Source organism: Pelecanus crispus, chromosome 1 (assembly GCF_030463565.1).
Source record: "Pelecanus crispus isolate bPelCri1 chromosome 1, bPelCri1.pri, whole genome shotgun sequence".
NCBI classification, from domain to species: domain Eukaryota; kingdom Metazoa; phylum Chordata; class Aves; order Pelecaniformes; family Pelecanidae; genus Pelecanus; species Pelecanus crispus.
The window spans coordinates 71,857,628-71,878,969 of NC_134643.1; the positions used below are offsets into that span (position 1 = coordinate 71,857,628).

Here is a 21,342-nt window from a genome sequence, read left to right on the forward strand (position 1 = left end):
AGTCATCAGGGACCTCCCCTGTTAACCAGGACTGCTGATAGATGATGGAGAGTGGCTTGGCGAGCTCCTCCGCCAGCTCCCTCTACTCTCGGGTGGATCCCATCCGGCCCCATAGACTTGTGAGTGTCCAGGTGGCGTAGCAGGTCATTAACTGCTTCCTCCTGGACTATGTGGGCTCCATTCTGGTCCCCATCCCTATCCTCTAGCTCAGGGGCCTGAGTATCCTGGGGATGACCGGTCTGGCTGTTGGCTATCTGAGCTGGACCTAACCTGTTTTTTTAGTGATGTCTGTCTGTTCTTTGCTATTATTAAGATACAAGTAGCTCTTGACTGGAAGGTGTTGGCGTGGGCACTGGTTTTCTGCTCTTAGAGATTTCAGTGAGAGATGAAGCTGGCCAACAGTCAGGGTGTTGCCACACGTTTCAACAGTCAGGCCACAGATTTGTGACAAAGCGTGCAGGAGGACTATATAGATGGTGTGGACATTCTTGTGATTAGATTAACATGATGAAGCTGAAAGTCTTCATGGGTAGAAGCAGATAAAAGACAAGAGTAACTAGTGAATGCTATCCCATCAGCCTGCTTCCCAGTGTTTGAATGCACAGAAAAAGGGAATGCAAGTCAAGGCTTATTTTGGGACTAAGCACTTTTACAAATTGTTTTGTGGACTATGAAGTCCCTTTGATTTCAGTGTGTTTTGTCCTTCGAGATGGGGGTCTCACTGTCTTTACCTGGGATACCTTCATTTATGATTAAACATTAGTAAAGGGCAATGCAATTTTCAGCTGCCCTTTCTATCTGCAGCAAAGGCTAAATATTTCCTCGGTGATAATGATATGAGTAAAAATTGTTTCCCACAAGTAAGCATTGCAAGAGTAAAAGAAATTCTGCCTTTATGTGTGCGTGCACAAAGGTATGAGAGGACAAAGTAGCCTATATTGGCATAATCTGAGATCACACCATTTTCTGACGCGCAGGGTAACCTCACTGATCTTTTGTAGTGTATATTAGATGAATTTGGCCTGCGAGGGTGGAATCCAGTCCTAATTGAAATCTCTGGGAAGTCTGCCAGGGATTCCAACAGGACCAGGATTTCAACTCTAGTCTGTATACGAATAATATTTCAGTATCTTCTGATCTTTGGGGACAACATATTTGAAATACTTCAGAAGACACTTGAAGGGGAGAGTCAAGGGTCAGTCCTTCTAACATGAGAACCAGTGGCTGTGCCAGCAGCTTCCAGCTATGTTTTGTTTCTTCCTTTGTCTGCTAATGGGAAGTGATAGACAAATGTCACTGAGATCAGGGGTGGGACCAGTATATGCAAATCCAAATGTCAAGAGAAAGCTCTGCCTGGCACTTAATGTCAATGTGCAGTAGGAGAAAGATGAGGAAGGAAATGGGAGGAGTGGAAATGGCATACCCGCACTGAGCCTGCCCAAGGGAATAGAGACAAATGGGGACTTTCCATTGCAACTGACTGTCTCTGAGATGATAGGTCCTACTGCTGCATGCTTAGAAGTGTATTGCAGCATTAGCAGCAGCACGCTAGATGTTTGCTAATACCTCTGGTATGGTGCAGCTCTGTAATGCTCCTTCCCCAGTGCTGAATTAGATCATGGATATGAGAGATGGACCTGAGCAGGTATTTAAAGCCATGGATCTTTTAGTTGCAGACCTAAGGAGTGAACTCTGTGGCAGGAAAAATGTCCTATAAAAAGTTTCCTGTCAACACTTTCATGTGGTTCACCCTGCAGCAGGAGCCGACACAGGGCCTGGCACCTGCAAGAACACGTGTGGCACTCACTTTGGTAACCTATGCTGTGGCCAGGGTCATGAAACCTGTTCAGCACCTATTTGAATCAAGGGTCTGGACCATGGTGTGGTCCTGTGGGCCATCAGTAGTCTGCAGAGCACCAACTGGGAATCTCTGTTCTATGTAATCACCACATAGTTTTGCTCAGGATGCCACAGAGATGTTAACTTGTATGTTAATCAGGTTTAAAAATGCCCCACCAATGTGCACAAGCTTTTTTTACTCCCGTGAAAGAGGAGATGGAAAATGTACCCTATACCACAAACAGAGATTTTAACAAATGGGTTTTTTGACTTCCTTGTTGAAATTCTAGGTAATTTTCTGCCTCCTTCTCATAGAGTCAGTGGTTTGTACATACACATGTAGACAGAAGTGAAATGTTCTGAGAACAGAAATTGAGACTTTGAGAAACCTCCGAAGTTTGATTTTCTGATGCTAAGTATGAACTGCACTTGGTTGGTTTGCCATTGATAAATTTTCCTTGGAAGTCCTAAGAAACACGGTCAAATGAAACAAGACACAGTCTAGATTGGAATAAAACTGTGTGTTCACATGACCTAATACGTTGCCTTGAGTCCCAAATGAGCTATTCTGTTTGGGAAGGACTAAAGCTGCTTGATGCGAGTGTGTGTGTGCACGTATGTGTGTATATATGTACAAGAGTTCATTATCTGCAGTCAACATGAATACCTGGCCAAGTTTATAGTAACAATTGCAGATGTAGTTTTACAGGAAAAGAACATTAAAAACAAATTTATGGAGGAAAGAAGAGCGTCTTTAAATGTAAGCTTTGCTATTGGTAATATATGATTGCCAGTGATATCCAACATCTCAGATTAAAGAAAGAGCATGCATAAGGTGTGACAAAGGACAAATCAATCCATTGAAATCCACCTTTTGACTTCAACAAAGTTGCACCTGTTTCTGAAATATCTGAGTGGCACTGAATGCTTCTAATACAGAATAAAAAGGGGAGCAGGGAAAGTAATTTCCGAATGTTTTCTGACAGGTTTTCATAAAAACCAGATTTGTTTTGACTGAAGATAGATTAAGGAACTCTAATTCTTCCAGATATTGCAGTAGAATGCTTGTCATACCTGCATTTCATGGGTGCCAGATTAAACAAGTCGCACTTAGACAATGAATGTTGCTTGCTGAGTTGCTCTCAGCTGCAAAAGGGGCAACGAAGAGGTTCTGTTTTCACTTCTGAGGTGGAGGAGGTAGAAAGAAAGGGTGACGGTAGTCCTAGGGATACAGTGGGTATCATGGCATGTAGCCAGCTGGAGCAAAATATTCTTTGTGCTTCTCACTGACCAGTTCTTTACTGACATATGAAAGGTCCACACCTCCACACCAGGGCTTTGGGACAACTGAAGTGGAGACAGATGGGAAAATGGGACACTTGGATTAATGGGGTACAACTCACAAAGCTGCTTGCAGTCTCAGTTTATGTCAAGCTTTAATGAGACATTTAATCCTTTTTGTGGGATTATTAATAAAAAAAAAAAAGGGCAATGGCGGAATAACTTACGTCTTGTGTTACCACCTGATCCTGCAGTGAGGACAAGTCAGAGGTCCAGCTGCATGCATGTAGAAAACCTTTGCGTAGTTGGACTTGGAAGCCATCCCTTTACTACCTCTCTGTAGGAAAGGTTCAGAAAGAATTTCCTTTTATCACCTTTGTTCAGCCCTTCTCTGCAGCAGGCATTCCTATTTGTAGGATATGGCTTTTTCAGTAGTGATGTTACAGTTGTATCTAGTGGCCGGGACCAAACTGGGGGCCTGGTTGTGCTTTAGCCTTCTGTAAATGCACAGTGAGAATTTGCAATTAGTGGACATAACATAAGGACTAAGAGGCACAACACTGACTAAGGCTCAGTCCCTAAGGCCACAAAGTAAATGAGAGGTAGAAGCAAGCAGGACTATCCCCAGCTGCTGGGTTCACCCCGAATCATAGAATCATTTAGGTTGGAAAAGACCTTTAAGATCATCAAGCCCACTTGTTGACCTAACACTACCAAGTCCACCACTAAACCATATTCCTAAGTGCCACATCTACACGTCTTTCTGGGTTTAAAATGACTGTGGTCCTGAAGCTCTTCCCAAGGCCCTGCCTTGATTTCAGTTAAGGGCAGCACTCTGAAAAAAAAAAAAAACACCAAAAAACCCCAAACAAATAATGGTGAATCTCCAAGTAATATGGCACTGGGACATGATATCTCATTGGCCTCCTTGTTCTGCACTGTGCTACTTGAGTTCTCCTGGAAATTCTGAAGCTGTTTTTCTTTCCAATGGTCCTGCCTCCTGCTGCTCGGGATGAAGGAGGGAGGAAAAGAGGGAGGGAGGTGCTAGGAACTGGTCATGGTTTCTTTCATGAAGAAACCTGATATTGTCCTTTTTACTACTGCAGCCCTTTTCTGTGCTTCCTGTAGGTCCTAAAATTTCTACCAGCTCCCACAGAAATGGGGTCCTACAACAGTGCAGGATGGGTCTGAGTTGGTCCCCCACTTCAGTCACCAGTGTGAGAGGCTTGTTGGGCTAAGGAAGGAAGGGGAGGTACTTGGTGCACAGTGCATGCAGGTGTCTTTAGCTAGATAAGAAAGGAAATTTAGCAGAAAATCTCTCTTGTTACAAAGAAACCAAAGGCCAAATCCTGGTGCTGAGCAAGCTCCCCTTCAGGTGAATGAAGCTATGTTCTGCCCTCATTCTTTAATGAAGAAAAAGCCAAACTGCTGAGAACAGGGTCTGGCAGGAGCTCTGATCCATGCTCTCTTGCATGGCAGTCATCACAGCTTGCAATCTGCCTAGCAGTTGTCTGCGTAAAGCTTGCCCTGGGCATTCACAGCACTGGAGCGGTGAGTGATCCCATGTTAAGGAAGCAGGCGTGACCTTCAGGCTCTTTGGGCCTGAAGGTCACCAAGAGGAAATCTGCAATTGTTTCATTGTACTGGGAGGGAAGCAAGATGGCATGTGTGTGCACAATGCTGCCACCAGACGTGGCCGGCGTAGAGCCATGTGCAATACATAGCTGTGCTATATTAGGGAATATGCTCTGTCTTGAACTTGGCTCAACTAGGTTGAGGCTGGTGCAGAGGCTCAGCATAAACATTGCAGTCTGGGAGCTCATTCAGTGTAATGGAAAGGTGACTGGCAGGTCTTGAAAGAATGATATTTCTGTTTGTTAAAGACCTGAGTAGCAGTTTGTATTTTCACGTTTGTTACAAGTCTAGCTCATCTGTTTTTAAGGTCCATTGGGTGCTGAGTTGTCTCTGAAATCAGTGCTGGGAATAGGGTGAGGACAGTATTATATCTGAGCCGGAGCAGGAGGTGATTTTGCTCTCCATACTGGAATTATACAGATATGTAGTTGTGTGCGTACTTCTACCTAGCCAATTTATTTTTTGCTTTCAAAGAGCATATTCCTGTTAATTGCGGTTAAAATATTTTGTCACATATTTACAATTACTGTGCGTTCCTCTGATTTTCCACCTTGATGAAAGCTGGAAGAAGACAAAACTTTAAACTCCCTCATGGGATGAGACATAAAGGGGAGTGGGATTTGCGTGTGTATGTTTTGTACGGGGGGGATTAAATGTGGCTGTCCTTGAAGGAAGCACTTTTTAGCAAGACAGTGAAAAACTCAACAAATTTTAGCAATAAACCATGGTCAACTGAAGATCAAAGGCATTATGTGAAGTGCAGAGATGAAAAGGGGAGAGAGAGACTGCTACTGCTCTTGAAATGATGAGTATTTTTACAGGGAGATGGTATTTGCAGGGCACATACTTTGCCATGATTCTGATTCAGGTAATGTGGCAATGCTGGTAAATGTTGTAGGTAAGTTACTTTGTTTATCTGCCTTCTCTTAGTCTTATTTAGCATGTCTTCAGGAAGACCACAAGGATCACCAGACATCCTGTGGTCTAAAGGTTCAATCTCAGGGACCCTGAGAAGACCCTTGTATGTGAGGCTGTGGGAAATCTGAGGTCCTGAGCAAGAATTACCTTCAGTAGTTTCTGAGAGGTATTTTTTTTAAAAAAAAACAAGTGAGGTCAAAGATCTTTGTAATATTCTTCCATAGGTCCCTCTTCTGAGTCTGGTAGCAGAAAACTCCCGAGAGTTCACTTCACATTCTTTCAGTTGTGTAAAGGTTGAAAAGATGCTGAGGGTCTTGTTTTGAGGTAGAAGCAACAAAATGATAATTTTTGTGGTGTGCCCTTTCACAGTGTAAGAGTAGCCCATATTCTAGCAATTTACGTATGTGTGTGGATGTCAGGGGAACGGAACTGGTCAAATAGTTTCAGACATCTACTTCTATTTGCTAAAAAATATATATATATTTCTGCTTCTTTAAAATTTATTGATGACTTCTGATTGAATTGGGTGAAAAACATACCTGGAAATAATTCAGACAAAAAAATTAAGATATCGAAAAATTTTCTATCATGCTTTGAAAACCAACATTTTTATATTTAAAATAAAACCAAAGAACTTTTTTTTTTTTTTTTTTTGAGGTTCAGTGAAACATCACGTTTGATTTGAAACAGTTTTCTTAAGGACAATTTTCCTTTTTTCAGAAAAATGAAACTTTTTTGGTCTGACACGAAATTATTAAAAATGTGTAACAGGAAAAAAAAAGGATGCAATCAAAGATTAAAAAAAAGTAATTTCTTTGCACACTTGGGGGTTTACAAAGAGACATTTTCACATTTGGCTCTGAAGGCAGGCCCTGGAGCAGAGCTGGGTGGAGTGTTACATTTTGGCCCAGGATGTGTTCACTCATGAACAATTTTCCTTTTAAAAATAGAAGCATCGAAAAGTGTATGCTCCCAAAAATGGTTTGTAGAAAATACTTCAAATAATTGGTACCTTCATATATAAGCAAAGCAATTTTAGAATCTTCTGAGAGGCAAGAACACCCCAAGAAACTCTTGATTTTATACTCTCTTTGTGTGGAAATAGGAAACATTTTTAGAGAAATTGATTAAGTTATTGTCTAGTAGTATTCAGAGGCTGAAAGATAACAAGTCATTTTGGGGAAGACAGTGAACAGCACTAAATAGTTGACTTCTTCAAGTGGACCTTCTAGGTGATGACTCATTTTCTTGCACTGATATGGCTTCGCTAACTAAAGGTCGTACTGTTGACCTGACCTCCATTTCCCAAGTGGCTTCCTCATTTTTGAAAGAGGGATTTGGCTTACAAGTCACCTGAATGCCATGAAGTGGCTGGACCTCAGTTCTTTGAGAGGAGACACTATACTATAATAAACCCTAGACGTCCATCCATCTGATCTTCATCAAACAACAGAAAAGCACTCTGTAGGTGCAGAAAGATTGTTGTATCAGGGAACTTCTCTTGACTGCTGTGCAATTTCTCCTATGCTCCTGGACAGGAAAGAGGGAAGGAAGAACAGAAATAGTTCTGGGTTTTTTTTATTATCCTCCTCAGCTTTCCTCATGAGGAAGAGAGCTTGAGTTTTTGGAGAAGAGAGGTGGTGCTGAGGAGCATGTAGGAAGGGAAGGGGTAGAGGTATTGGCTGGGACATTTGGAGAGGGGATGGGGGAAACGTGGGTGCACAGAGTATGGAGCTAGGGGGAGGGAAGAAGTGTACCTTAGTCAAGAGAGGTGGAGAGAGGGATGTACTTGGCTGGGTAAGAACTGATGAACGTGCAAATAAATCAGATATCAAAACCTGTCTGCTTTGGGGAGGTAGAGTGGGGAAAAAAAACTTTGGGATTCTCAGTTCTAGCACATGAGTTGTCAGTCTAACAGTCAGCTCTTTATATTTGAAATCCCTGACGGTGACTATACTCCACAGACTAAATGCTGCTGCCTGGTACAGTCTTAGTTCCTGTGGACACTGTCACCTGCGGACGCTGCCATCTGCCCTCTGTGCACAGAAACCCAGCACGCTGCTTCGAACTTGGTTTCTAGTGTAGTGTACCATCCCTCCTCTGATCCTCATCTCCCAGACGGGGGGAACCACATCAGTCCTGCAACTCACGGGCCCTCTAGCAAAGGAACTGAGGCAGGATTTATCTGCACACGTAGGCTGAGATGAAAACACTTCTCAGGAGAAAACAGCAGATTTGCTTTTCTATGTTCTTCAAGGGGTACATGGTGGTAAGAGTAAACAAACACAAGATTTGAAAAAATGTCTTGTTACAACTTGCTTTTTATATATATCGCCTAATTGTGCATTAAAAAAAAAAGCAGCAGCAATTGTAAAGTCACTATTAGATTTGCAAGATTAACTTTCCCTTTGAACCTCCATAAAATATCCCCAGCCAGCCAAACACGAAGAAAGTCACAACAACAACAACAAAATTTTAAATCCCCCAAACCAGGAACAAATCAGAAAGAAAAACACCCCCAGGAAAAGTAAACTAATAAAATAACCTTCACAAACCCCCTACCCTCAGCAGTGTTTTAATCCCAAAAGGGGGGCAGAAAAAGCCACGGATTCCCTTAAGTCATGAGAGGCTTTGCTATTGCCAGTGATTTTATGGGGAGGGCACTTGGACGCTGCACCGGCGGGCAGGAATATGAAGCCACAAGACAGATCTACATCTGCAAATAGAGCACTTCAAATAATTTACAAAAGCACCTTGGCTTCGTTTCCCTTAAACTGCAAGCAGTTCAAAAGCCACTTCTGAAAATTTTAGTCTGCATGTGCACGCTGGCTTTCTCTGCAGCGTAAATGGCCGGTCTTGTACTAATGGGCTGGAAAACTTTTTTTTTTTTTTTTTTTTTTTTTGGGGGGGTGTATGTGGGGGGGGGGTGGAAATCCTCTGAGTGCAGCGCATAGGCTAGGATTGCAGAGGAAGCTGAGGCCTCTAGCCCTGCACAGGAAGCAATCTTAGAGCAGGCCTTAAATGCCAGATTCCAGGCAGAGTTTAACTAACCACTGACAGCTCTGTAAACAAAGCAGGGACAAAAAGAGAACAGCTTTCCCTTTTCTGGTAGTCATTTTTGGTTTGGGGGCTGCAGGGGAATTCTGTAATACTCGGCTTGATGGGATATAAACCAAGGCTGGAAAGGCTTCGTATATGAAGAACTGTAAAGGGGAAAATATTTCATGGACTAAATCATAAAGAAGAAGGTAGGGCATGGAGAAAATGCATGGATTAAACTAAAAAAAAAAAAAAAAATTGTTACTTTTGGTTCTTTGAGCAGGATTTATACATAGTTTGGCTCCTCCTGGGTGGTATTTAAAAGCTGTGGCTTATTTTCCTTCTCTTCTTTTCTCTTTTCCTTTTCTTTTCTCTTCTTTTCTCTTTTCCTTTTCTTTTCTCTTCTTTTCTCTTTTCCTTTTCTTTTCTCTTATTTTCTCTTTTCATTTTCTTTTTTCTTTTCTCTTCTTTTCTCTTCTTTTTCTTTCTTTTCTCATTTTCTCTTCTTTTCTCTTTTTTCCCCCTTTTTTGAAGGGAGGGTGGGAATAGACAGATGAGGACTAACTTTTGCAAAACTTTTAATTATCTGTGCAACTAAAGAAAATAAGAAATCTTTTGTGCAGCGTTTTTACTGCTTCCAGTAAAAATTGGAAGCTTAAAGTTGAAATTCTGCTGAATTGTTGCTTTTGTTTGTAGAAAAGACCTCTGACGTTACAAATAGCTAGTCTGCGGCTAGCAGATGTATACAGTCCTTACTTAAAGCATGTTGATTTAATTTTAACTAGGAAACTGAATGCAGGCATGGGCTATGTTTATCCTACAAGGCATTTCATTAATCTTGTTTATCTCAACAATACTGAGGAAGTTAAATTTTTTGATGGAAAAAGAAAATAGTCACAGCGAAGTTAAGAAAGCAAAACAAAACTAAACGGACTCAGTTGGTGAAACGCATCCATTGTGTTTTCTCTCTCATCTAAGTGGTCATCTCCCTTTTAGATTTGGATCTTTCCAGAGCTCAGAACGCTTGAACACCCACCATGGATGACTTTGAACGCCGCAGAGAGCTCAGGAGGCAAAAGCGTGAGGAAATGCGCCTTGAAGCAGAGAGGTGAGGTATTATGTATGGAAAATGGTGCCGGTGGCTTCCCTTTGATTAGCAGTGGCTTTGGGGATTTCTGTCCTAAATTCCAAAGTATGCTATAGCTAACCAAAGAGTCCTTGCTAATGATATGTGCCATAAAATAGCTTTACTTAACATTGTGGGAGAGGCTGGAAGTCAGGGGTGTCTAGTGTCTAATACCCATAGGCTCTTGTAAATGCCTTGGCTTCTGGTTATTTTGTTATATGGATAAATGTAAACAGTGAAGGTGGACTATGGCCACGTGAAATTATTGATAGGAAAACTCATGCTCAGGTGCCATGTGAGTGAGTGCTGTGCAGAAGGGATTGTGTTTGTCTTTTCAGACAGAGAGCTAAAATTATAAGATATCAATTGAAAGCTGAGATACACTTGGTATATGTAGTATAGCATATCTGAATTGTCTGCCATTACTGTGCAATTGTTGTTGTATTGTACTGCCTGTCACTTTTTATTCATTTACAGCGACTTTATGTGGGCAACAAGGGCAGCATTTGCTATCAGTTATTACAGGTTTACTTTGGTGCAAATGAGAACAGAACTTGACGTGGGTACGATGATGTCAATTTATGAAAGAAACAGCATGAAAATACTGGGAATGACATTTCATTAACTAACCCCATTTTACACCTGTACAGTTCCATTTGCTTTAATGGAATTTCCTATGATTTACACTGGAGTAAGCAGGAAGAAAGTCAAGCTCCATTTATTTTTGAAATGTCTTCGCTGATATAAAGATTTAATTTTGTTTATTAACACTGCAGGGATTTAAAAAAAAAATGGAACTTAGGCTTAAGCACATTTTGTTCTCATTTTTGTATTTAATTTCGAATATGGGCTTCATTTTCATTTCTGGTCTTTCCCATGTGTTGACAACACCATGGTGTTTCGGGTTCTGAATGCTGTAGGAGAAAATATATTTTCAGAGCAGTTTTAAATGGAAGTCAGCAGAATGCAATACTAAATATATTTTGTATGCTGCTTTGAACTTTTTAATAAGGTCCTGGTACATAAGCAGGGCTCTCTGACAGAAGTTAATGATTCCTGGGGGGGAAATCCCAGGTAGACGAGGTGCAATAGCCGCCTTTCTTTCCGAGAAAGTGTTGCTATGCAGAAGTGGGTATGTCAGCTCTCGTCAGGCTATAAGCTGAACCCGTGAGCTCTGGAAAGCAGCAGCGTTACCTGCAGATAAATAAACTCACGTGAAGCATGGTGGCCAAAGGCAAATGAGGCAGTAGCCTCCCTTTGCAAAACACAACCGTCACCTGGTTGGTCACCTCCCCAAAAGGCAAAGGAGCAAATGTACCGTGGCACTAAGCTGCCATCTCGTTCCAGAAGGTCTCCCCTGAGGCCTGGAGCAATGTGTTTTTGTTGGGCAGCATGGGAGGGATTGCAGAGGCCATGCTAGTGCACGGTATAGCACATGGTATTTATATACTTCGAGTGTACTTCTGCTTTAAGAAAATCTTTTCAAGGAAAGGCAAAGACTTTAGGGTTTGTTGCTAACAGAGGTCCTGGGTGACCTGTGGAGGATGCTGGGGGGTGTAGTTCAGGAGGTGTTTTCTACTAAGGAAAATGTTTCTTGAACTTCCCTGTGAAAGCATCCAAGCTCTTACGTGAGTGTGCAGAGGCTGTGGGGTGGTCTGGGCATGGCGATGTGGTGTGGCTGGCTTGCGGAGGCAGTGACAGCCGCAGGGGGGCTGGGGATCAGGGGCTCTGCCCTTGCTGCCATGGAAGCTGAAATCCAAGACTTCAGGTGTACCCCTAAGTCACCGTGTGGCCTGCAATTTCATGCATGGGCCCACCTCCTGTCCCTCACCACGCAAGAGGAAATTGGAGCCCTGGGGAGGCGAAAACTGCAGCCAGCAGCTCACCGGTGTCCCTCGAAGGAGCCCTCCCTGGGGAGCCCTGCAGAGCGATGGCGATACCTGCCCCTGCCCCTGCCCCTGCCCCTGCATGATGGGGAAGCCGGGCGGTTGGGCCAGAGAGTGATGGCTGCTGCTAAGAGAAACAACCTCCTCCTCACCCACCCACGCCTGCTTTTGGGAAGTGTTTTTGTCATGTCTGGGGCAGCTTTGCTGCGATTTTGTGTGGTAACATTTGTGGAGGAGGCAAGCTCAGTGGCAGCCCGGCTGGAGGAGAAGGGCTTGGGCTGTGTTCCTATTTTCTGCCAAATTGCTGCAGAAGCTCTCTGTACCCTTTCCCACACATTTGAAGGCTGTTAGCAACAAATTGCTGTATGCTAAATCTTGCTGTACTCCCTCTGCTGCTGCCAACTTCAAGCATCCAAGTATCATGAGTCAGACCCCTTAAAAGTCACAAGACTGCTTTAATAATTCTGAGATCTTAAAAATAATTTAGTGTAGCCTTTTTATTTTTAGTTTGCCTTAACAGTATCAGAGCCTGATTCTCAAGTTCAGATGTGACTCTGGGACCTACTGAAACCTGCTCCAGCAGGGGCAATGCCAGGGAGGAGCTGAGCATCTGCCCCTGTTGCATTGCACCACTCACGCCGAGCTAAGGGCAGTAGCATTTGGGTAGTTATTAACAAATGAATTTGTCATGCTGGATTGTTCTTGGTTTTTTAGGGATTTGGGGATCATCTTCACCTTTAAAAATACAAAGTGTTTGTGTACAGGTCTTAAGCTACAGCAATCTGCTTGCCAGACCTCCCTCTGTCTGAACACTTTTAGGTGTTTTATCAAGTTGATCATGTGGTCCTAAGAGTGGCATGGAGGCTGAAAATGCTCCATCAGCTCTGAGCACTGGTACCTGCTGCTCAGGCACAGGGCATTTCCCTGCACCCTCCCATCAGTGGGCTGTAGCCTTGCTATGGGGAAACCACTGCTGGTTGCAAGGGTTTCTGCTGGGAGATGGACAGATGGATCATTATGTGTAGGGTGTAACGTTTGCTAGGTTTCCCAGATACTGTTTAGGCTTTTTTGAGTGAACAGTAAACCCAGAAGTGCAAGCAGCCATATCAAACAGCAGAATTTGTAACTCAGCCAGCCACAGTGACGCATTTTGCCATTTCCTGGGATAAAGGCACATGGAGGGCCTGTCTTCCCAGCCTGACACCTGTGCCCAAGAGGGATCGAGGGGTGAAGATGACTTGTAGCAGCATGGACTCGTGCACTACATGCCCAAGAAGGAGTGACTTGACCTTATTTTGTCTTCCCCAGGGGCCAGAGGCCATGTGAGGACTGGTCAGTATACATGTGCCATCAGCTTCCCAAGTGTCTGTCATGCTGGAGCCACTGATGTCCAGCCACTTATGTCTGATCTTTGGAAATGCTTAGTGCAAGTTCGATCCTTGAGGGCTGATGTTAGGCTTTGTGTTTTGTTTTTTTTTTTCCATTAGAAAGCTGTAGGAAATGATGCTTTGTTGTGCTGTGTAGCCCTGGCATTCTGGGTTGATATGCTTAGGATTGATCCTGAGGAGGCTTTGTCTTTTAAAGACCAACAGTGCGGTTCACCCCTGGCATTTGCATTGGCTAGTATTCATGCTGTGGCAACTCAAATATAGATTGTCACCAACTCAGAAAGATACTGTTATTTTGGCATTTAAAGCCCTTATCATTTCAAGGTATCCTACATGTCTTGGATTCCCCACATGGGCTTGCTGCAGCCATGCAGAAATTTTGTCCAGCCAGAATTTTTTGACTATTTGTATTTGTCTGGGATTTCTGGAGGCCTATCAGCATATTTGGAGTAGCAGTGCAGACCTGTCTAGAGTGCATGTGGCCAACAACAGACATATGGCACTTTGTCCAGCTTTCTCCCAGGCTGTCACATTTACTGCACGTGCTCAGGCTGGTGGGGACCGAGCAGCTCTTGTACCTCATGGGGGAACAAGGTTTTCCAGGCATAGGCTGGAAAACCCAGGACAAAGTATGGCAACGTTAACTGTGCCTGTCTGCTAGCATTTTGCATATGGTTTGTATCAATCAGGTGCGAGGTCAGGGAAAATAGGACCCTACCAGCCATTTGGGTGATGGGATGTGCTACATCTCTAACTGCTCTGCGGCAAAGCCAAAGCTTTATCCTGCTGCTCAGAGCAAGAGGGAGTTGTGCGCCTGGGACAGTGGTTGTATAAAGCCCTGAGGTCCCTGTCCAGAGCTGGCTGAAGTCAGTGGGAAGCTTTCCACTGATTTCAATGGGCTTTGGATTAAGCCCTATCTGAGTTATTCCAGCCAGATGATTTATGAGACAGTCTCAGTGTCAGCCTTGAAGGAGCTGGACGAATGTTTTGCCTTCCCAGCCACAGGGTACATACCGTGCTGGAGTATCGGGGCCGTCACCGAAATGGGTTGTACTTAACAGACAGGAGAAATCCCAAATGTAATTGAGGCACAGGGGATTGACTTCTTTCAACAAGGGGAAAAACAAATGCCACCTGCTGCTTTGTGCCTCCTCCTAGGCAGTAAAAGATGTTCTCTTGAACAAAACCATCAGATTTTGTCATCTTGTTGTAACTGATACTGGAAGAATTTAGCCTGGGCCTGGGTAAAGTGTGTGTGTGTGTATCTGGAGGGGTGGTGCTTTGCGAGTATCTTACTGATGCACTTTGGTCTGTCTCAGCTGCATGCAGCTGCAGTGAAAAATTGAGGTGAAATACTTCTTGAAGTGACAATAGACCTACTTCCTTGACTTCAGCATAATTGAGAGCAAAAATTGGCCCCTTGAACTCTCTAAAGAATAGCTCTCAGGTTAATCTATATACCACTTAAGCCACAGTTTTATGATTGGCTGACTTGCCATTGCCCCAGCAATGTATTTTCACCTCTCCCTGGTGTTGGGGCTCTTTTAAAATTTATACTAGGAAACTGATCCAATTTGCTTTATTGCCATACCATCACTACTGCAGACTTCAGGAAGGTCTTAGGGTCATTGTCAGACTGGTCTCCATTTAGCTGAACCTTAGCTTTGAATCTGAACCACAGCTTTGCCCTGCATGATGCTCTTCCTTAATGGATTGCAGGTCATTTCACAGGGAAGGAGATGTATTGGTCATCCTGCTGTAAAAATGCAGCAAAGAGGAGTGGCTATCTAGCATCAAATCACAAGTCACTAAAAGGACTCTCTAAACCCACCATATTATTTTGTAGACTGTGTAGGATCTCCTGTCAGGGGCCACAGCTGCTCTGACTGAAGGACTCATCTTCTTGCAGACCAATCAGATATTACTAAAACCCACTGCCATTATGGTCAGCTTTATGGTTCCTGATAGCATTAATTACTAAAGGCAGTAGGTAAAGATTCTTTTTTTAAAAAAGCATCCAACAGTTCAATCACAAATTCTCCAGCCTCTCATTTAAACAGTTTTATAAGGCAATGTCGTTCATGTTCATGGACACAGGTTGGGGAATGCTCATAGAAATAACCCAGCTTGCAGGTCAGGGATGGCAGCAGCCTGCAACAGGCTGAAAGTCTCCTGGGGTGGTAACTTGCTCAATGCAACTTCAGCTGAAAGTGGACACATGGTTAATCCCCAAATTTATCTCGGTACCACTGAAAAAGAAGTCAAGTGAACTTCAGTCCAGACCTGTCTTCACAGGTACTGTTCTAGTGTTCCCGTTGAGGCTGGTGTAGCTCAGGTAGACATACAAAGGGCTGATTCACCAAATTAAGGTGGTAAAACCAGCAGGATCAGACAGGGTACATCTTTGCAAGACTTAATGAGAAGCACGTTGCTTATCTTCTGGATGGGTAAGACAGGACTCATTTGTTGCCACAGCATCTTAGTGCTTCTGGAGGGCAAGGAAAGGTCATCCTTGTCAGCCACAGAAAGTATACAATTTCCATTCTCCTGTGCAGGACAGTGAGGGTACGTGAGTGTTCATATTAGATCAACATTGATCACAAATAGTTTTTCTCTTTCCTGCAATGGAGTTATCTCTGGTATAGAGTGTACTTTAGTGGCAAATGTTAAACAATGTTGAGAGTTTAGGAATGAACATAGATGTTTCCATTTTAATTATCCCCTACTTCTTGAAACACTAGGACTTGCCCATGTCTTGTTCCCAAATGTCTGGTTACATTTTTATTAAGAGTTTTCAGAGACCGTGCTTTGATTCAGGCTTGTGCAACGGAATGACGAATAAGATCTTAATACAAATTTTCAAGGAGTGCATGTTTAAACATAAGAGAAGCTGGCTACATGTGCCTATCATGTCATTTCCCAATGTTCATGATTTATTTCAGAATAGTACTTCCAAAAATATTCAGCCTCTGTCCTCTTAAGGGCTGTGCCCTTGTCTGGTCCAAGCCTCTTTTGCTACTAAAACAAGACCTACAGTGGTTTTATTTCTCCATGAACTTCATATATCCTGAAGTTCCAAATACTTCGGGGGTTTCTGCTTGTCTTTCTGTAAAATACCTTCTGGTAGAGCTGAGACATGACATTTTCTGCCTAGGAGTTAAATATTAAGACAATGAATAAATAAGATTAGAAGTGCGTGAGTGTTGAAAACAAATTGAGGCAATGTGCTCCAGCTGTTAACCTGTCTTTGTAGCTACCTTGAATTCCAGGACTGACAGGACATATTTGCATTGTCAAGGTGAGTTTGGCCCTTCACATTTCCTTGACTGCTGTTCCTGCAGTTCTTGGAGCTCACTCTTAACCCAACTCTTAACAGAAAAGCATGACCCAGTGGCTCGTTAAAGCATGCCCTACTGCTGTCACTCTCAAGTGAGGGTGGATACTAGACAAATCTTTGCTATTGTAGCATTTCAGATGCCCTGGAGGAAATAACCAAACATATGCAAAGCTGAGTAGAACCTACCACTTAATTTTACATCTATTGTGTGTTTTGCAAATTATATTTTCTTTAAAGTCCTTATGGAGAAATGTTTCGTAAAAGAAGCTTTATTCTTCCAAATAGCTAGACATACAGAATATAAACTTTACTGAGCTAACCCCACTGCAATTCCTAAGCAGACAACAAAATCAGCTCCTCAGTATTTCCGATATTAATCCCACATGTATGTTAAGATCATTCTGTAATATCTGTACTACATCTACTATACCAGCCAAGCTTTTAGGAGGACAGCCCAAATCCAGCACCCGGACAGCTGGCAAAATGCCTCATCTTTCACGTCTTTCAACAGAGTGGCAGGTTTGCTTTGGAAGCACCAAGGAGTTCAGAAATTCTTGGGTGAAAAGCACCGCTTCCAAGCCTATAACCAGGTAACCCACCTACCGGCAAAGGGAAGTCTGCTCTTCTGTTGCCTATTGTATTTTTATTAGCTTTAACTAGACTGAAGTCCTTGATGAACTGGATCTTATTTAAAAGCCTAATAAATATAGGCATCGAGGCACAGCTTTTGGTGCTTGTTATTGACAACTTTAGCATGCATATTTAAAAGGGCACCATATGAAGAGTAATATAACATGGTATTTTATCACGGTTTTCAGAATTAGACTAAAGCATAGGCACTGCACAAAGGAAATCATGAGGCTGAAGGAATGTGGCCGGTATAGTACAAATAAGTGTCAATGGCTGTCCTGGCACATTTGTTGAAATGTTGAAAAATAACATCTCTAATATCTTAAGTGCAAATTGGCAGCATGCAGTCAATTAAGCTAGGGTAGCCTGCAGCGCTCTTGCAGCACTCTTGCAGCTCTGTGCATCTGTCATTGTAACTTTAAAAGGTGTAAATGATATCTGCCATCAGAATTTTCTCATACAAAAGACTTCAGACACTTGAAATGCAAAAAGCGGCTTTAACTGAACATTGGCCTAAGGTTTGTGAAGGCACAGAGCCTTCTTGTACCAGCCACAGCAGAGCAGTGTGGTGCCTGTGACTATAGGTATGTCTGTGCCTTGGAGGCAGACATGGAACCTCAGTTTCCCCAGCAACGTTTTCTGTTCCTTGGCAAGGAGTACATCAGCCCTTCACGTAGGTTACCTTCAGTTAACTCAGTATGGCAGAGACCAAAGATACTGTCCTAAAACAACCCAGAATAAAGGAGGTTCAGTTCTTGGTCCCTGGGTGTATTTTTGTCAGGCTCTTTCTTAGGCAGGGTGATCCCACATCTTCATTGATCTGGACAGCCAGTGTCAGATGTCAGAAAAACCTGCATGAACCATAGCTAAGTCTTACTAGATTCCTAACCCAGTCTCTCTTCATAAATAAAACCAGTTGATCTGTATTTCTTTCTAGACAGTAAGTATACAATTGAGCTCTCAGCTGCTTAGTCACTTCCCATGTGCCTAATATCCACAAACAGCACAAGAGGCAGGGTTAATTTACTTCACTGTATAAAGCCTTCTTAGGCCTTAGGATTGTGCATACCTCATCACACAAATGTATATGCTTACAAGTAAGTTGACTGAAAATTCTACATTAACCCTTCTTCTCTCGATTAAAAAAAAAGCCTTATTATTAACAGTGATGCTCTGCAACAAATTTAATTTAGTTTAAAGAAAAGCAAAAGGAATACTGCATTGTTCCCATACAAAAGAAGCTGATGGTTCAATATTACTCTGTCTTAAAAAATGTAAAAAAAATATTTTCAGGCAAATACATTGTGCATTGATATATTCACCTGCAATAATATATTCTGTAGCCTGCATGTGCTTGTTGCAAGTGGCTGATGGCATACATCCTGGTGGTCCAGCCTGCCCACTGAGATGGGCCATGTAGGGTCTTGATGCTTTTTCGGACAGAGGGACATCAAGTGCTGCTCCGGCAGCTGGTTACTTCTTGCAGCCTCTGCCGTGCAGCTTGATTGCTAGTGCAGCCCTCCTTACTGTTGCCTAAGAGGCAAGGTGGGAGCAAAGTGAGCAGGGCTGCCCTGCACTGCCTCCCTGCCACAGCACCCGCACCCTGGCCCCAGAGGCTGAGCAGCTACTTATGGGTCGTGCACCTGGAGCTGGACTTGAGCTGGGTCCTGAGCCCAGCTGCTGAGGTGTGAACTACCCTGTGCATGTGGTGACACACTGTTGTGGGTGGAGGAGGTGTTGAGTAGAGGCTGCTGTGGTGTTTAATTTGCTCTTTTGCTCTGAAGAGAAGAGAGGAACTAAAAGCAGCCTCTAAAACTGCAAATTTCCAGACTTGGATGGGTATGATCTCTCAGCTGTTAAATTGCAATGCCTTCTTTTTACTGAATAAGAATGTTGTTGAACTTGTTGCTTAATTGTGTCACTATTCTTCAGGGCATTCTGGGCTCAGAATGGTAAAAGTTATTAGGCACGATAGAAACTGCAGTTACTACTCTACTGTGAGGCTTTTTAAGGAGTGACATGAAAATGAGTTTAGCCAGTGGATTTCTAGGACCATCTGCTTAGTGTGAGTTTCCATTTTATTAACAACTTTATGATCTAATATCTGAAATTAAACCAGATAATCAGAAGATTAGATTTCCCTTTAAAAAGCCAAGGCCAATTTGTTTGCAGGGATAATAGATTAAATGAAGTAAAATCCTAACAAGTTTTACACAAGAATAAGCGTACTATGTAAACACTATCAAATTGCTGGCAGCCTGGGCAAAGTTACTCTTTCACAGCTCAGTTCAAAGAACTATAGAGGAAAAATGTGATTTGCAAATGAACTTCCGAACTGATTTCAACTTGCAGAAGCATCTCATTTGGTCAATTAGCTCCTGCATTTTTGGCTTTGTGCCTTTAAACAAAGCTTTAATTACTGAAGATAAATGTTTATAAGCAGCTTTATTTCTGTCATCATAACCTACTTATTAGCTCGCTCTAAACAAAGAAAATCATCCTTGCTAGCAGATTGTCTTTGTGTGACCAAGGTCTTTCATAGCATGAACGGAGACATTGGGTGGCTGTGCTTCTTGGGCAACTTAATTCATCAGCACGCAGCTCAAGAAATATTCCTGACCAGAAATAAGGTCGGTGGACAGCTGCTCCTTAGAAAAGAAGTTTGGCGACAGCTCAGTCCCCAGGGATGCTGGCATGCAGCGTGACCAGAGGGTTGGGTTAACAGAAGTGATACAGCTATGGATTAGAAGGAACCCTAGTCGTCAGCCTTGCAGCTGGGCCCTTCTCTTTCTGAGGAGCAGTGAGGTTGATGGGAAGTGGAAAAGTAAGCAGGACGCTTTTCTTTTCGTTTATTGGAAAGTATAAACCAGTGGGTACTGTATTTGACAGTTAAAGGTTAGCCTCATCTTGGTTGACATTAAGAAAATGTAAATAGATGTTGTTTTTCTCCCTTTTATGTCAAAACCTGTTGGTTGGACTAAATAAGCGTGCTTATTAATAGTCTCTGCTGGATAGTCTCTTGAGAAAAGGCCAGCATGTTTGTCATGCTGACGTGAAAAATCAAGGGAAAGCTGTAACTCAACAGCTAGTTTTGACTGTCCTTTTTTAAAACTTATTCTTTTTTTTTTTTTTCTTTTTCTCTGATATTTGCTGGAAACATGCCTCAGTGTCCTTCAGGGTAGCTTGTGATCCATTTTCAATGTGGACATTATTTAAGCCAACAACAAGGACTGCTCTAGCAAGAGGTTATCTTCTAGGCACACTGTGTTCTTGTGCAAAGGCCATAACAGAGGTGCTGAAAATTGGTACTCAAAAGTAGGGCTTCTTCAAAGGTTTTGTTAAGTTACTTCTCCATACCAGTACTTCCCTCTTCCACCAGCACGAGACAACATCTTGTCTACTGGCGTTTAAACTGATTCACTTGAACCAGCGCTCCCTTTGTGAGCCCTCTTTGTGTGATTTAAACCTGATGTATGTCATGGTAAATTTTTAATGCAATTAAGTGCATACAGTGGAAAGTAACCAAATTACCATGACTTGATTTACTGCTTCTCAGCTGAACCTTTTGCAAGGGAGGTATCTTATTGTTAAATACCGTGGGAGGGTAAGCCTGTTTCCATTTGGACATTGGTCATTGGGAGGTTTGCATAGATGTAATGCACTTGGTTTCAAACCAGGTTTGAGTAAACTTCTGCAACCTCTGTGTACAGACAAGGTCATTGTGACTGTGGTGAGGTGTATTGGTGCTGGACTCCCGATTGAGGAAACTCTGTTGATCTTCATTTTCCATGCAAATCCTGTCTCTCCTTACAGCTGCTTGTTTCTGTTCTTAATGTGGCTCTGTGGAGAGTTGGGTGGCACAGGTGATGATAGACAGGGAAGCTCAGACACTGACCTACCTCCAATCCCTTCATGTTACCATGTTTTATGAGGTCAGGTACAGATTAGGGGAAGGCTGGTATTAGATGGGTGAATCAGATGTTATGCACATCCACCAACTGCTACTGACCACATGTCAAGAAATGGAGAGCTCAGGGACTTGCTGCAAGCCGCTGTGGAGTCAGCAAATGACTACAGCTATTCCTGGTCCTGGCAGCTGGTTTCCTGCAACAGCTTGGATCATTATAGCTAGTTGTTTCAAAAGACTGTCCTGCAAAGATGAAAAGAGAGAGAGAGAGACTAGAAAGAAAAATCTGACCAACATCACTTTCAAAGTTAGAAAAGCACTGTAGAAGTGACTGAGAACATATACACTTGTTCACA

The 21,342-nt window shown here is 42.8% G+C and overlaps 1 protein-coding gene across 1 annotated transcript in view; it reads left to right on the forward strand.

The window, feature by feature from the left end:
• Nucleotides 1–9,749: 9,749 nt before the first annotated feature.
• The window catches only part of CALD1 (caldesmon 1), a 96,540-nt gene continuing 84,947 nt past the window's right edge, over nt 9,750–21,342 (forward strand). Inside the window, exon 1 of the mRNA XM_075712530.1 lies at nt 9,750–9,820. Coding sequence (XP_075568645.1) covers nt 9,750–9,820 — 71 coding nt within the window. The remainder of the gene's footprint in view (nt 9,821–21,342) is intronic.